The 17,916-nt window shown below is 39.0% G+C and overlaps 1 protein-coding gene across 1 annotated transcript in view; it reads left to right on the top strand.

The window, feature by feature from the left end:
• LOC124722628 (KICSTOR complex protein SZT2-like) overlaps positions 1 to 17,916 on the top strand; it is a 727,281-nt gene that overhangs the window by 587,239 nt on the left and 122,126 nt on the right. The window contains exons 43-44 of the mRNA XM_047247762.1: positions 1,399 to 1,562; positions 4,131 to 4,402. Of these exons, the coding sequence (XP_047103718.1) occupies positions 1,399 to 1,562; positions 4,131 to 4,402 (436 nt within the window). The remainder of the gene's footprint in view (positions 1 to 1,398; positions 1,563 to 4,130; positions 4,403 to 17,916) is intronic.

Genomic DNA, 17,916 nt, shown 5'->3' with positions numbered 1-17,916 from the left:
ATTTCATATGCCAGGTGACAGGACTTATACTTGTACAGTTCTCCGTCTCTTGCCATTTTTGCTTACTTATTTTAATTAATTTAATAGATCTTTATGATTGTAAAATACAGGTTTTTTATACTCAAAGAGTAATAATTAAGATATCCCCCTTTGATAATGCAAAAGGCATGACCTTTTGTATTCATCTTAAAATTTAATTTAATTTTACATGTCATAAATTAAGGAAATAGGTGCTATGACCTATCCTTTTACCGTTATGTCAATTGACAGATGTCTTGTTTTAAACCTTTATGGTAAAAATTTATTCTATAGTACTATTTAATATATAACTACATTTAGTAACCTGCATTCTATATAATGAAGAGCTTATGTTCTTTTTTTCATAAATCATTACATCTCATTGAGTCATTTTATTTTGCCGTTTGTTTAATGCTCAACTGGAATGGTAACATGTAATATGACTGTACCTCGACATAGTGGCAAAATTATTTTTTTATCTCATTTAGCTATCACAGTCTTCAGTTTGGCACTTATCTGTTTATGTGAGGTATTCTTTGACAAGACTTGTTCTATCCATATATTCATGTTTCTTTATTGTGGTATGTTTTCATCCTCTTGTGATGGCTTTGCTAGCCAGTCTTATACAGCATTCTATTTTACTCTGATTTGTTCCTTATACATTTTCCTCTTGTGTTCAGATTTGATGGTTGTGATTGCCAAATGGTATCCAAAGAAAAATTCAGTAATAAAATAATTTGCCATCTAGACAAAATTCTGTGTAACTGGTACTGAAACCTAGATCCCCGTCTTTTGTGAACAGTGCTGTATACCACTATATTCCACTGGATACTCCACTGGTATGTCCAGTACAGAAGAAATGCCTCATCATTTGTGTTTAGTTAAGTATGGTGTCTAACAACAGAGAATGAAGTCCAAACTGTATGTAACACTGATTTTCACAAACCAACCACAGCATGTAAGGATCATTGTATGCTAATCATTGATGTCAGAGCTGTGAATACTTTTGTTGGAGTCCTAGCAGCTGCATTTGGTGTAACACAATTTTATCATTTCTTCACACTCACTCCATCTTTCTAATATAAAAAAAAGGCTTATTTACACATTGTTTAGCCAGTAGTATGTTTTCCTCTTTTCCTTTTGTCTTGACTTAATTCAAATGTCTGGTTTTGCACTCTTCCTGTTCGTCATGTCCCCATTTTCTGCTGATAAACTTTTCTGGCACCTTTTTAGCTGTATTCCTCTCTTTGTCATAATGTTTCCTTCTGTCTGTGCCAGATGGACATGTGCACTTGGGGTTTTGTGGATTCTTTGTACAATGTTTGACACTAAATGCTTAACACATTGATGAGACAGTAACACAATATAATATTGTTTCAGGAAGATGACACAGCTGTAGCTGGGGACCTTTTAAATGAGTATGAATCTGGAGAAAGTGGAATTCTGCATAAGATGTATGCCAGTGTAATTAATGAGTGGCTTGAATTTGCTGTTCAGATAGGAGTTCCAGCTGTGAAAAGGTTCTGTGTTACCCTAACATCAAGGTACATATTTTATTCTTATTTGTGACTAGAGGTGGTCCTCTTATTACAATTGTAAATTTTCAAACTACATATTACCTTCATATTAAAGTAACAAATTGTGTCCAGTCCATTTTTAACTTTGTAAACGCATGTACTTAAGCTTTAATTTGACATATTAATAACAGTTTTTCTTTAAATTGAGTGTCAAACTGATATACAAATTTAGTCACTTCCTTCAGTAAGTTGTATTTCAGTGTGTTTGTCTGTTTTTCAGCCTTTTCATGAGGTACACTGTCAAACAGAAAATCTCATTCCACACCAATGATTTACTGTTTTAAAATATGCAAAACTTATTTTGAAAAACTGTGGCTGAAATGCCCTTGTATTAGTTCAGTTTATTTTTACCAATGAATCCACAGTAATTGCTTTTCACTGAGAAATTTTAGGTCTTCCACTGAAAATTTTGTATTTCTTGGAGTGACTCAACGAGCAGAGGGTATGTACAGCTCCTGAGAAGTATTGTGCAGGTGCCATTATTTGACTCACTAGTGCTATAATCAAGACTTTTTGTACACTGTTATGTAAATTACACCTACTATAGAGTGTTAAAATGTTTTATTTTGGTCATTGGTAGAGAAAACATCTTCTGAGTCTCAACAGATGTTGATAGAAACCTACAAAAGTGAGTTAGTGAAAAAATTGGTAGTGTTCAAGTAGAACAAACATTTTTATGAATTTTCATAAACATCAAATGTGGTACCCATAGTGGCTGCCAATCCACTTCCACCACTGACGAAAACAGTGGGCACATTCATCAGATCTTCTCTGTATTCAAATGAGAAATAATTAATGTCACTTTTGTGGACACCCTCTATGACACTACAGATGCTATTCAATGAAAAAGTCCAGAAAATTTGACAGAAAATACTTCAGTTTTGTCACGTGACAGAACCTCGGCACATTAGTAATTTCTGCTTAAAGATTACCTTGCAAGTAGTTATACACTGAAGTGCGAAAGAAACTGGTATAGGCATGCGTATTCATATACAGAGATATGTAAACAGGCAGAATACGGCGCTGCAGTCAGCAGAGCCTAAGTAAGACGATAAGTGTCTGATGCAGTTGTTAGATTGGTTACTGCTGCTACAATGGCAGGTTATCAACATTTAAGTGAGTTTGAATGTGGTGTTATAGTCAGCGCATGAATGATGGGACACAGCATCTGCGAGGCAGCGATGAAGTGGGGATTTTCCTGCACAACCATTTCACGAGTGCACCGTGAATATCAGGAATCCAGTAAAACCTCAAGTCTCTGACACTGCTGTGGCCGGAAAAAGATCCTACAAGCACAGGACCAACGATGGCTGAAGAGAATTGTTCATGATGACAGAAGTGCAAGCCTTCTGCAAACTGCTGCAGATTTCAATTCTGGGCCATCAACAAGTGTTAGCGTGCAAACCATTCAACGAAACATCATCAATATGTGTTTTCGAAGCTGAAGGCCCACTCACATGCCCTTGATGACTGCATGACACAAAGCTTTATGTCTTGCCTGGGCCCATCAACACTGGCATTGGACTGTTGATGACTGGAAACAACTTGTCGGACAAGTTTCATTTCAAATTTTATCGAGCAGATCGACATGTATGGGTATGGAGACAATCCATAGACCCTGTATGTTAGCAGGGGTCTTTTCAAGCTGGTGGAGGCTCTGTAATGGCATGGGCTATGTAATGGTGTGGGGTATGTACACTTGGAGTAATATGGGACCCTTGATGCGTCTAGATACGACTCTGACAGATGACACGTATGTAAGCATCCTGTCTGATCACCTGCATCCATTCATGTCCATTGTGCATTCTGACATACTTGGGCAATTCCAGCAGGACAATGCAACACCCCACACATTCAGAATTGCTACAGATTGGCCCCAGGAACACTCTTCGCAGTTTCAACACTTCCACTGACCACCAAACTCCCCTGATTTGGGATCCTTGCAACATGCTCTTGAGAAGAGATCTCCACCCCCTCATACACTTATGGACTTATGGACAGCCCTGCAGTATTCTTGGTGTCAGTTCCCTCCAGCAATACTTCAGACATTAGTCAAGCCCATGCCATGTTGTGTTGCAGCACTTCTGCATGCTCACAGAGGCCGTACACAATATTAGGCAAGTGTACCAGTTTCTTTTGCTCTTCAGTGTATTAGTACAGTGGAAAAAGCACTCTACTCTTCAGATACTGCACCTGCCAATTTCCTTGCGCTTCCAGTGGTTAAAACTGAAAATTAATAGACACTATAGAAGTTGAAAGTGTTTCTGATAAAACTTGAAGGAGCATTTTTAACAGTTGTAGGAATGTCGGTACAAGTGTATAAATGTGTGATAAAAGTTGTTTGAAGAAAATGTAACTTACAATGATGCAAATACAATAAGAGTTTTGTTTATAAATGATTACTGAAACATTTTGAATATACCACTTATAAACAAATAAATACTTGTTTTTCATTAAGAGTATGGAAATATAGTATGTCAGACATCTTAGATATGGCTGCCTCTTAAAATATTTATGTTCTTCTTGGTTTTTTAGGCATTCACTGTCTGTGACAGTTAAGGAGCTTAAGAATCTTGTTGTCTTGAATGCACAAGACACAACTGCACTCGTGTTTAACAGAGTAACAAATGAACATCAGCTTGAGGAGGAGGAAGATGTATTTGTACCTGTGAGTGTGTCTGATAGTGACATACATGATCAGCCAAGGACTGATTCCAAAAGCCTTATCGTAGGCAGAAACCTAGCACAGTGGAAGGCATGCCTAACAGATGATGGAGTTTTTGACAATGATGTCCTAGATCCAAAAGGTAAAAACTGACCCATTTATTGAGAGGAGCACAAATGTTTTTTGATGCTTCTCATGTTTGGGTTATTATCATACATTCTTTTCCAGATACACTAAGAACATTAGAGAATTTTCATTGGCATGTTATTAGAAAACGTAGTTTACACAAATTGCAATGTAAGACACCCATGGTAAAAAATTTTGTAAGGCATGTGGAAAAATTCAACAGTGCTTGAGTCATAGGACAGACCTCATCCTGTGTATTATGAAAATAAACATTAGCATTTTATAATCCTATATAACATTTATCTAACCTTCGTGTTGACTTCTGCTAGGAAACCCCTCCCAGGGACTCACTACTCTTTTGTGGGTATGGTTGTGGCAAGCATGGGGCCACAAGGCATTGCAGTACTTCTTGCTATCCTGTATACACTTTTACTGGATGACTGTTTCTTTTCTCCAGCTTATCCTGCAGGACAGACTCTCTGCAGCAAACCTAGCTCACTCATAGGATGTGAATCCTGGCTTCTCACTCTGTTATTTCCTTATTTTACATAATGTATTTTGGTTAATTTATATTCAGTCCCCACATCTGTGTTTGACCTCAAACCTTCTACATTTTTTAGAGATTGTGCGAGCAGTGTGGGAAAGGTCACCTACTACCCAACATGGTAGCAGGTATGTGTAGAACATTGCCATGTACATATACAGTGGTGGTACCTGACCAAACACAGATTGCACTATTGATGCCCAAGATGTCATCTCCCAACACATGCCAATGGTTAGGTCCATTTGGGGGTCTGGCCATCACCTGGTGACCCTTGCTGTGGCTGGGCAGTACTCCTGGGGGTAGCACTTGTTTGGAGCAGGCATGATTGTGGTGGATATTTGGTGTCACGAAATTTGCCAAAGTTACCAACCAGTGGCTTTGAGGACTTGGCACTCTCTTCAGACAGACCACAACTCAGTGCCGACTGTTATGACTGTAGGAATTTGCTTCCTTGGTAACACCATGGGAAGAAAACAAAACCAAGCAACTTGCACACAGTCATTTCCCTCAGTTCCTGGTTTTCACCTGAACAGATGGAGGGTCTTTTCTCCCTATTAAACCAGTGTTTTTTGTGGAAAGTATTGAAAACGTATTTGGCAAATTCTTTTCCCCTGGTGATATACGTTTTACCATCACACCCCATAAGAACCTTGACATGGGATAGGGATTAATTTTTCACCAGGACCTAATGCTGCAGATGGATGAAGGACTACATGAACACTTGGAAAGATGAAGGATTGAGTTCGTACGTCGTGTACATCGAGGCACATCAGGCTATAAGATAGACACTGGTGCTTTCATCCTCGCTTTTGAGGAGGATTCACTTCCAGAAAGTGTCAAAAACTGTGTGTTACCATTCTGACGTGAAGCCATATTTCCCACCCCCATTGCAGTGTTTTAAATGCCAGGGTTTCAGGTATATGTGTTCCCGGTGTACAACCGACCCAGTTTGTGGAGACTGTTGTTGAACATTTCACGAAAATTTACCATATGTACTACCAGCTGCCTGTGTCAGTTGTGGGACCAACTATCTTCCCAGTTTCCAAAGTGTGCTAATGTAAAAGTGAAGTTTGGAAGGTAGGACATGAGGTACTGGCGGAATAAAAGCTGTGAGGACGGGGTGTGAGTCGTGCTAGGGTAGCTCAGTTGGTAGAGCACTTGCCCGCGAAAGGCAAAGGCCCCGAGTTCGAGTCTCGGTCCAGCACACTGTTTTAATCTGCCAGGAAGTTTCATATCAGCCCACACTCCGCTGTAGAGTGAAAATTTCATTCTAGAAACATCCCCCAGGCTGTGGCTAAGCCATGTCTCCGCAATATCCTTTCTTCCAGTAGTGCTAGTTCTACAAGATTGGCAGGAGAGCTTCTGTGAAGTTTGGTAGGTAGGAGACAAGGTACTGGCGGAATTAAAGCTGTGAGGACGGGGCGTGAGTTGTGCTTGGGTAGCTCAGTTGGTAGAGCACTTGCCCGTGAAAGGCAATGGTCCCGAGTTCAAGTCTCGGTCTGGCACACAGTTTTAATCTGCCAGGAAGTTTCATATCAGTGCACACTCCGCTGTAGAGTGAAAATTTCATTCTGTGCTAATGTACTCAAGAAACACAAAATCCAGGAACTGAAGATTGCAGATTGCCTCTTGAATTCTGAAGCTCAAAAAATACCATCATCTGCATCCAGTCTCAGTGATACCAACCTTTTCCACTACACTACTGTCACTGGGTTGTCAGCAGTACCTAGTGTAGTGACTCCCTTAGTGTCGACATCTGGCTGTCACACAAAAAAAAACTTGACAATAGCTCTCCCCTGCCCCACCTTGTGGTTCCTCTGGCACCGTCTTATGGAACCACTATAAGCACTCAGCCAGAGAAGCAGCACCCTCCTCCAGCACCTGCCAGTGAAGAGACTCCCTCTCAGGAACCCTCTCCTCAGAAATCCACAGGTCGACCCGATGCCAGCCAGTGGCTGAAAGGAGGGCAGACTGTGGGTCCCAGGACTGCCCACTCTCCTTCCAGCCCACTCTCCTTCCATTCATACGCCCTCAGTAGATAAGCCCTCACAGGAATTTTGACACTAAAAAGTTATGAAAGAGAAGAAGAAATCTTGGTAGAAGGCTACTTTCATGGTCACTGCAAAAATTTGTTTGTCTTACAAATCTGTTTTTCAATGTTGTAAGCACTTCTTACATTTTACATTGCTATTATTAAACAGTATTAAATCACAATTATTACTCACATCATTTTTTGCTCCTGACTGTCATTCACCCTTTCCCAGCTCTTCCTCCTAACCGCAGCTCCTCTCTTCCTTCACTAACTTCACTTGCTACGCCTGACACAGCCCCTCACCTACATCGAGCAGCAGTACTGGCACAAGGCAGGGACTGAGAGAGGGAGGGACTTAGGGGGAGGGGAGAACGAGAGGAGAGAGTGTTAAGTTTCATTACTGATGTCTGTTTGGTCATATATATGATGTGTTTCTTTTCTGTGATTATGTTTTGAATTTGGAAGTTTTCTTGTAGTTTTAGGGTTTTTTCCTCAGTTTCATAACTTTTAGACTTGTTTCTATTGTGGTTGGAGGCTAGGTTTTCTTGTCAGAGGTGTTCCTGCAAATGCTGAATGATTGGTGTAACTTCCATGCCCTTTATGTTCTTTATATTTGTTTCAGATGTTCTTCTGGTCTGCCCTGTGTACAGAACATCACAGTTGTTACACTGGAGTTGATAAATGCCCAATTTTTATGTGTGTGTGTGTGTGTGTGTGTGTGTGTGTGTGTGTGTGTGTGTGTGTGTGTGTGTGTGTGTGTGAGAGAGAGAGAGAGAGAGAGAGAGAGAGAGAGAGAGAGAGAGAGCGCTCATACACATAATTGCTCTGAGTAACCAGAAGTCACCCATTGGGATTTTTTGTGATCTCTCAAAGGCTTTTGATTGTGTAAATCGTGGAATACTTCTAGATAAGCTCAAGTACTGTGGTGTGAATGGGACAGTGCTCAAATGGTTTAAATCATACCTAACTGGAAGAGTGCTGCAGAAAGTTGAAATAAGCAGTTCACATAATATGCAAAAAAAAAAACCTGGTGATTTCTCAAACTGGGGAACAATCAAGAATGGGGTGCCGCAAGGTTCGGTCTTGGGTCCTCTGCTGTTCTTAATATATATTAATGACTTGCCATTCTATATTCACGAAGATGCAAAGCTGGTACTTTTTGCCGATGATACAAGTATAACTATCACACTCAACAGACAAGAATTAACTGGTGAAATTGTAAATAATGTTTTTCAGAAAATCATTAAGTGGTTCTCTGCTAATGGGCTCTCATTAAACTCTGACAAAACACAGTATATACAGTTCCACACAGTAAATGGAATGACACCATTAATAAATATAGACTTCGATCAGAAATCGGTAGCTAAGGTAGAATATTCAAAATTTCTAGGTGTATGCATTGATGAGGGTTTGAAGTGGAAAAAACACTGAGGATCTGCTGAAACGTTTGAGTTCAGCTACTTATACTATTAGTGTCACTGCAAAATTTTGGTGATATACATCTCAAAAAATTAGCTTACCATGCCTATTTTCATTCTCTGCTTTCGTATGGCATCATATTCTGGGGTAACTCATCATTGAGTAAAAGAGTGTTCATTGCACAAAAGCGTGTAATCAGAATAATTGCTGGAGCTCATCCAAGATCATCCTGCAGATACTTATCTAAAGAGCTAGAGATCTTCACTGTAGCCTCACAATATATATATTCACTTATGAAATTTGTTATTAACAATCTGACCGAATTCAAAAGTAATAGCAGTGTACATGGCTACAACACTAGGAGAAAGGATGATCTTCACTACTCAAGGTTAAATCTAACTTTGGCTCAGAAGGGGGTAAATTATGCTGCCACAAAGTCTTTGTTCATTAACCTAATAGCATCAAAAGTCTGACAGATAGCCATATAGCATTTAAAAGGAAATTAAAAGAATTTCTTAATGGCAACTCCTTCTACTCATTATATATATTTTTGGATATAGTAAGTGGGTAATTTCCCCAACCACCACAAAAAAAAAAAAAAAAAAAAAAAAAAAAAAAAAAAAAAAAAAATTAAGTGTCATGTAATATTTTTGTGTCATGTATCATCTTGTATAGACACCTTTTATTAACCTGACACGTTCCACATCATTACAAAGTGTCGTATTCAAGATCTATGGAACAAGTACTAACCTAATCTAATCAAGTTTTAAGAGTGTAGGTGATATGATAGGCTGTAATGTTAAGACATAATTGACACCGAAGTGATTTCATGGAAAGAAGGAATACAGAGGTCCCACATAGGGGGAGGCATTGTGGTAAACTTCAGTCTCTCTGAGATTGATCCCACACATGCCAAGGCTAGTAACAGAGAGCTGAGCTGCCTCCCAAGTCTGCAGTAAAACTCATCCAATCTGATTAGGGAAAGCTCATAAGTCACCTGTGACACACCATACCATTAGTGCTGACACCACAGAATCAACACTGGCAGTATGGCATGTGGCCCTTAACTCGCACAGCACTAGCCTAGGATGAAGGATCTTAAATATTGAGTACTTAATTATATATTGTACACTCCTCCTCTGTCACAAAGATCCATGTGACTTTGTGATTTTGTTCTGATAGTGGGCTTATAACTGATGGAGGGATTATTAAAGATGAAGGAACATTTGACGATGTTACATTCACAATATGCAGTTCGTGAAGGGCATGAAAGCAACAATAACAGTAACATTTAGTGACTGGCTTGCTGATGAGCAATAGCTGTGGCTTGCAGTGCAATGGAGGCAGTAGACAAGACTGAGTAGCCACCGGGCTGTTACTTGTAGATTTGTGAAAGTGTGCTGAAACTGTTATGACTCATATGAACATCGTGACTGGGGAATTACTGCATTATAACCCTACAGAGAGCACTATGGAACATTATGATTTAAAACCTTTGTCAACATATTATTCTGTTGACAATAACAATAACAAAATTAAAATTAAATAGTTTATGTAAGGCATCCTGAAAAGTAAAGCATCCAAATTGAAATAAAACAAATGTTATTAACATACTACAGCTTTATTCTTCATGTCTACATATTTTCAGCTTTCTGCCACTATATGGCTCTGAACTGTAGAGTGCAACATTGTGGTGTGTTATGTAATTATGTCAGTGTGTGAGAAACACCATCCTGTATCCCTCGGAAAACTGAAAGCAAGAATTCAAAGAGTTCATCCACACATGGACCACCCTCTTTTTCAACCAGACCATACACGAACACTACAACATCTGCAACAAACTGTCACCTTTGAGTCATTGTCATTAATTATCCTGCGTACCACCCTGACTTGGCCCCATCCAATTTTCATCTGTTTCCAAAACTTAAAGAACACCTTTGGCCAGCCACTGTGGCCAAGTGGTTCTAGGTGCTTCAGTCTGGAACTGCGTGACTGCTACGGTCACAGGTTTGAATCCTGCCTGGGGCATATATGTGTGTGATGTCCTTAGGTTAGTTAGGTTTAAGTAGTTCTAACTTCTAGGGGACTGATGACCTCAGATGTTAAGTCCCATAGTGCTCAAAGCAATTTGAACCAATTGGAACACCTTTAAGGACTCCACTTTGGCAGTGATTAAGCAGTGCAAGCAGAGGTGAGGTTGTGGTTCCATCAACAAAGTCAAATTCTACAATGACAGTATTAACAAACTGATCTATTGATGGGAGAAATGTGTTCATCACCAGGGTGACTATCTTGAGAAATAAATATGCAGACATGAAGAGTAAAGATGTAGGATGTCAATAAAGTTATTTTATTTAAAATTTGTAAGAATTTTCACATAAGAAATTCAGATGCATTACTTTTTTAGCAAGCCCTTGTATATCTTTCTGGGAATTTTGCGAAGTTATTGTGAGCTAAATCTATTTAATTCATCATAATGTGGCACACTGTTGTCAGACTCAATCATGAGACAAAATAAGAATTATGTAGAATTTATTTCTTCAGTGATGGGGCATTGTAGGAGGGCAGATGTTTGCAAAAATAAAACTCTACAGCTAGACCAGTGTTAACATGAATATGAAATTAGTAGAACATTTGTCCTGTATGCAAGCATTATGTGTAGTCAACATCCCAGATGGTAAATTTAATGTACCAGGAACATAATAACACTTATGAATGAGGGAGAACTGGGAGAAGTAGATAAGATAATGCTAGCTTAGATGTCTTCCATACGATGGATGTTATTTTAAGTGTACTGGTCTCTCAAATGGATAACCAGCGAAGTGGCACAATGTGCATCCAAGTAATGCAGTACAATTTGTTCTTTAATGGAGATAAGCATACATTAGGGAATAAAGTCCCAACACAAAGTATTCATTTATAAAACTTTAGCTTAAGCTATAACAACATCTGTAACATATATAAGCAATTTACACATATGTAAGGATCAACAATTTTGGAGTAATCATACACAGATACACACCAGTATCTGCTGAATCCTGAGGGCTATAATTTTCGTCTGTATGTGGATTAGGCATGGCAGCAGCAGGAGATGGGGTATCTGTCGTTCAACACTTATTCACATATTCCTATGATTAATAAAGTTGTGATTGTAAATGACATAAATTGGGTAAAGTATTTTGTTATGAAAAATACAACTCTGTGGTATAGGAACTGAGAGTTGCTCCTTCTGTGGGGATAATAACTGTTCCAAAAAAGTAATTAATTCATTAGTAGAATTAAGCAGTTCCAGCAACAGGTCAAGATGTTATATGGGAATGAGGACATATAACAAGAAAGTTAAATGATATGCAGAAAATGTCTGAAAATTAAATAAGAGTGGCCCCACAGTAGGTCATACATCAATGTACAAAGCAGAGGTGATCAACACACTATAAATATAGGAACTATGGATTTTGGGTTCGCAATAAGCACATTTTTTTAAAAAGGAAGTAGCTATACTATAGCAAGGAAATGACTATGATGTAGAAGGTATTCAATGCATATGTGAAACTGCGACAGACTAGGAAGATAGTATTGCTGGTCAGTCGGGCTATTTTTGTTTTGTGCCATAAAAAGGGATGATCTGGTTGTAATGGATAAGTCTTGAAGTCCTGTCGAAATCTATGTACTTCCCCATAAGAAGTGGAGCTGCAGATACACTGGAGCTACTGTAATACACTAGGCTTTGTTTCAGAAGACATGAAGAAATCATAAGAACACAAAAAGTGGCTGCCTATCCTCCCCACAGCAAATTACTTTTGTTAATAGATAACAATCCCAAACTAGATTACTTCTTCCTTTTTACGAGTAAAAGATAAAGTTTAGTCTGCTCAACTCTCATTTCTCATGGCTGTCGCTACTTAGGTGTCGCATGACCTCATGGCCTTTTGCCAACACCCACTAGTGTGTGCTGCAAAGGTATACTACATGCTGTTGAACTCTACACTTATACACGTACTAAGGTAAAGGTATTCATTGTATCAGCCATTATGTGCCAAAGCTAACACTAGTGGTCTCTCCTATTACTGGCATCACACGCAAAAGGAAAACATTAAAACACATTACCATACTTAACTTTATCAATTAGAAGACAATCAACCACATTTGTAACTTCTCGTTCAGTACCCTTAAAAAACAAGGGAAGAAGTGAATAGCAAAGTGAATTTAATTTTGTGTATCTAAATCCTTATATATATTTAATTATAATTAAATATAATAGAAGGAAACATTCCACGTGGGAAAAATTTTATATAAAAAAACAAAGATGAGGTGACTTACCGAACGAAAGCGCTGGCAGGTCGATAGACACACAAACAAACACAAACATACACACAAAATTCAAGCTTTCGCAACAAACTGTTGCCTCATCAGGAAAGAGGGAAGGAGAGGGGAAGACGAAAGGAAGTGGGTTTTAAGGGAGAGGGTAAGGAGTCATTCCAATCCCGGGAGCGGAAATACTTACCTTAGGGGGAAAAAAGGACAGGTATACACTCGCACACACGCACATATCCATCCACACATACAGACACAAGGAATATGTCTGCTTGTGTCTGTATGTGTGGATGGATATGTGCATGTGTGCGAGTGTATACCTGTCCTTTTTTCCCCCTAAGGTAAGTATTTCCGCTCCCGGGATTGGAATGACTCCTTACCCTCTCCCTTAAAACCCACTTCCTTTCGTCTTCCCCTCTCCTTCCCTCTTTCCTGATGAGGCAACAGTTTGTTGCGAAAGCTTGAATTTTGTGTGTATGTTTGTGTGTCTATCGACCTGCCAGCGCTTTCGTTCGGTAAGTCACCTCATCTTTGTTTTTATATAAAATAATTATAATTAAAGAAATACATAATTACTTAAATACTCCTGGCAGCTTGTAATAATTGTCTTAATCTATTTACTCTTGAACGTGGTTGTTGTTCAGCCCATGGAACAAAGCTGATATGGAAGTACTGTTTTTAAATCATACCCACGCCTACCAGTACGTTGCTGACTAGGGCATGATTTTGGGATGTACAGCTGGCCTTTACGGTTGTGGGGCACAGCATTGGCTGATTTCTACCATGTTATCCCAGGTAAAGTTGCAGCCAGCCAAAGTGCACCACAACTACTCAGTCTGGGAGCTGTAATTCTGCATTTACAGGTCATGTTAAGCATATTATTTGGTAGGAGCCTTCCAAGAGAGGTGTTAACTTTTTAGTTTTGCCCTTTTTATAGCCAGATTCCTGAGCAACACCCATTGTTCAGGTTGATAATCAGGAATACCCGCATTCTTTTAACTTTGTTTAACTTGCCTAGTAACAGCAGTGGTATTGTTTCCAGACAGTTTTCAAGTGTCATGAAAGATGTTGTATGGCTGTTGCCTTAACATCAGGTGGCAGCTTATCTAGTTCAAGTGGTGAACACATTTTGTGTCCCTGTACAATTTCAAAAGGAGTGAAGCCAATTGATTCATGCACTTTCATGTTATAAGAGAACAGGACAAACGGAAGCAATCTGTCCCATTGTGTATGGCTTTCCTTCACTTCATACAGCAGCTTTTTGAGAATGGACATATGGACACACACACAACACAGCCATTACTTTTTGGATGTAAGAGATTGTGCACGACTCCTTTGTTTTTAATAATATGCAAACCTGCATGAAGAGAGATGGAAAGAAGTTACTCTCTTAGTCTGTTATGATCGCTTCAGTGCTGAAATTGGGAATGGTCCCACAATTTTGAGGGCAACCAATTCAAATGGTTCAGTGGCCTCTGGAAGATCTTTAAGGGGAATTGTTGGTTTTACATATTGTGCCCTTTGCACACATGGTAAACAAGACCGTACATAACTTGCAATGTCCCACTTATGAGTAGGCCTTCAGAACTGCAAGGCTATTCATGCATTGATTACTGTCTTATCGTAGGGACTTGCTTGTATTCTATAATGTGGCTGCTGCAAAATTCTTATGTTAAGGGATTTCAGAATAACCAGCCAATTTCCCTGTGGTATTTTACAATAAAAGATTTTATTAACAACCATGAAGTCCGAAGATGCTGCAGGTTGCTTGCATTCTTCGTCCTCTTGCTGTCCTTTCTCTGGTTCAGCAACCAGGCCCTCATCAGCCTGTATTATACTGAACTTTTTTGACTCAAGTGGTTGATATTTTGATGGAGCTCTCCTGGTTTGTGCCTCACTGAGTAAATGCATTTGCTCAGCTTAAGGGTCCATCTAGTTGATCTGCTGCTAGTGTCCTTGAGTCACAACTACCACATCAAGGTTGTTGCGTATACCTGTAATGGGATTTTTTAAAAAACCACTTGCAGACCGAAAAACATGTGAACACCGCAAACTAGCAGAAACATGTACACATCATAAACATCACATTGTTGCGTATACCTGTAATGGGATTTTTTAAAAAACCACTTGCAGACCGAAAAACATGTGAACACCGCAAACTAGCAGAAACATGTACACATCATAAACATCACATACTGAAAACTTAATGATGAAGAAACATAACTAATACAATGAGGTTTAAACCATGGAAGTAAATGAACATTACATAGGACATTTAATTATAGACCCTGAAAATATACTATTTCAAGAACAGAGGAGGGATGCAAGCACCATAAACATAGGTCTAACAAAAGAATTAATACTTAGAGAAACTAAAAATATCATAGGTACAAGACATAAACTCAACAAAATGAGAGAGGTAACCACAGATTCTAAAACTCTGAATACCATAAGGGAGAAAATGCGCATAATAAACCTAATCGCTATTGAGCTGTCCAAGGTGACAAATAATAATACAGTAACAAAATATTTTGAGTAACAATTGTAGTCTAATACTATTTAACAGCTGTAATGTAAAACATGAGAAATGTTTATGATATTGACAAACACATTTGTAAGAAAAACCAAGTTGTTACAATGACCACTGAAGATTCATTGAAATAAAGCAAAACACATATGGTCTAAATAAGACTTTTATGGCAGTTTCAGAAAATGGTATATAACCTATATCATTTGTTTAACTGCAAATGTGAAAAAAAATGGGTCCTAACAATCAAAAAGATGATACAAATGTAGTAAACCTTGTGTATGTATAGAAACAGAATATGTGTTCCCAGAATGAGTAACCACTCTGCAGTAGAGTATTCATTGGCAGGTTAAAACTGTGTGCTGGACCGGATGCAGGAAAGTGATCTATCGAGTGAACTACCCAAGCATGACTCATGAGTTGTCCACATAGTTTTGCTTTTGCCACTATCTGATCTTCTACCTTCCAAACCTCATTCTGGAAACATCCCCCAGCCTGTGGCTAACCCATATCCCCACAATATCTTTTCTCGTAGGAGTGCTAGTTGAGCAAGTTTTGCAGGAGAACTTCTGTGAAACAGATTCCAGTTGCATGAAGCTAAAATAGGTATCTGTCATGTAAATATATTTCCACAAAAAGTGAACCAAGCTCTACTATTAGGTGTAACTGCAACTGAATAATATTCCAACATTTGATTTTGCTGATGAGTGCCCAACATGTCATTATTGTAGTTTATCATTTATTAGAGTTCAAGAATGCTCCACTGTTTCTATTACAAATTTCAATCATTCTCGCATGATGTGTATTAGAAGTGGTGATGATGTTATCTTTGTCTTCGCATGTGCAAACAGCAAAATTGCCAGTCATTGTCACTCATCAGATTTTTTTTTCAGTTTCGTGCAACTAACTCTTTAGCTCTACCCACCTCCATAGCTGAAAGCTGTGAAGCACTCTTTTTGATGGTGTTTGACATGAAGGTAACTTTTTCAAATCCTACTGTGAAGAAATTTCCACAACCAATATTTGACTGTCAAATGGAAGAGAGGTACTAATGTAAAGTTCATAATCACTAGGCTTTGTGCTAATATTCCGGATTAAATTCCATAACTGTGAATAGTTTCTCATGAAGTGAGGGCATGTGGTGCTGTCAATCATGATGCACCTGTCAAATGAGGTGAGTTATGTGGCAGCGTAGGGCTCATCCTGTCCCATCTCTCATTGTTGTAAAACACAAATGTGACACCACACAAGACACACAAACTTCACAGGCATCTACACTCTACAAATAGACTTAAGATGCAACTCTCATACTCTGCATGGAAACGGGTTTGTAGTCTGGAATACAATAATTACTCATAAAACTACTGAAACAATCCAGAACTGATTTAATTTTGTAGAGCTCATCACTGGGTTGCAGTGTGTTGTTGGGGAAATGAATATATTTCAATAGCAGATGAAATTTGATTCTGCCTGTAACAGGTTGCCAGAATGGGACCTTATGAAAATGATTTTTACTCCATTGAAGTTCTATGATTACGAAAAAAATATCATGAGAAATAAAAGCTCCAGAAATACACAGCAGGCCATTAAAACTGCAACACCACGAAGGACAGCAAGTAATAAAATTTCAGTTATTGTGGGTTTACTGTATAGCGGGCAGTGTGTGTGATTAAATTTGTAGATGATTTGAGAGTGCGCAGGGTGAGAAATTTAGCACATAGAGCTGCCACCACTGGAAGCAACTATGGCTCTATCCCAGCTGGGTATTGAGTGGAACTGAGCTTGGACGCAGGTACAGTACTCCAAGCTGTTTCTGCTCTGTGATGGAGTTCACATCAATCATACTGGCTGACAGGTGGGACATGCTAATCCCTTACCAAGCACAACCAAATGTTTTCAATAGCTGTGAGATCTGGAGAATTCGCTGGTCAGGACAACAGGTACACGTCCTCTGTATTGAGGTAGATCAGGACAGCACAGGTGACGTGCATTCTTCTGTTATCTCATCGTAAGTTTTCAGCACAGAGAGATTGTATACAGAGCATAGCTACTAGTTTTAACATGTCGAAATGTAACAAACACCTGCTGTCCAAATTAACAAATCAGATGTGATAGTGTCGAGTACCCAGGCACCCATACCATCACATCTGGCACTGGGCCAGTACAAAAGTGACAAATTTGATTGGAACTTCCTCAGAGCTTCTTCTCGTGGATACATCTGTCATGATGCTACATGGGAAACTGGAATTTGTCTGAAAAGATGACATGGTGTCACTTCTATATCTGGTGCTGTCGGTGTGCCTCTCTCTCTCTGCTGCCATCTCTAATGAAGCTGCAACAGTGAACATCATGTCAACATCCCATGGTGCGCTGGGGGTGCTGATACATGTAAATGTATCTGTCATTGAGTACTAGGTGTGTACAATCCTTTTGAGTCCACCAATGCCATATTCGCATACCAGTGATGGGATGTTGACCAATGGGAGCAGCAATATTGTGGAACAATAAACCACAGTCTTGATAGGCCCTGGTAGATGTTCCTACTTCGTTCAGCTAAATAAGTGAAGAAAAAATCAATAAGTCTATTGATACCAAAAGTTTCGAAGTCTTATTTCCATTGAGCCTCATAATCGAACCTAATTACTGGTGTAGCTAGAGAAATAACACGTAATACAGCATCATAATTTGTGGTGC

Source organism: Schistocerca piceifrons, chromosome X (assembly GCF_021461385.2).
Source record: "Schistocerca piceifrons isolate TAMUIC-IGC-003096 chromosome X, iqSchPice1.1, whole genome shotgun sequence".
NCBI classification, from domain to species: Eukaryota; Metazoa; Arthropoda; class Insecta; order Orthoptera; family Acrididae; genus Schistocerca; species Schistocerca piceifrons.
Note: the sequence above shows the minus strand (reverse complement) of the source record. Positions and strands in the feature narration are given on the sequence as shown.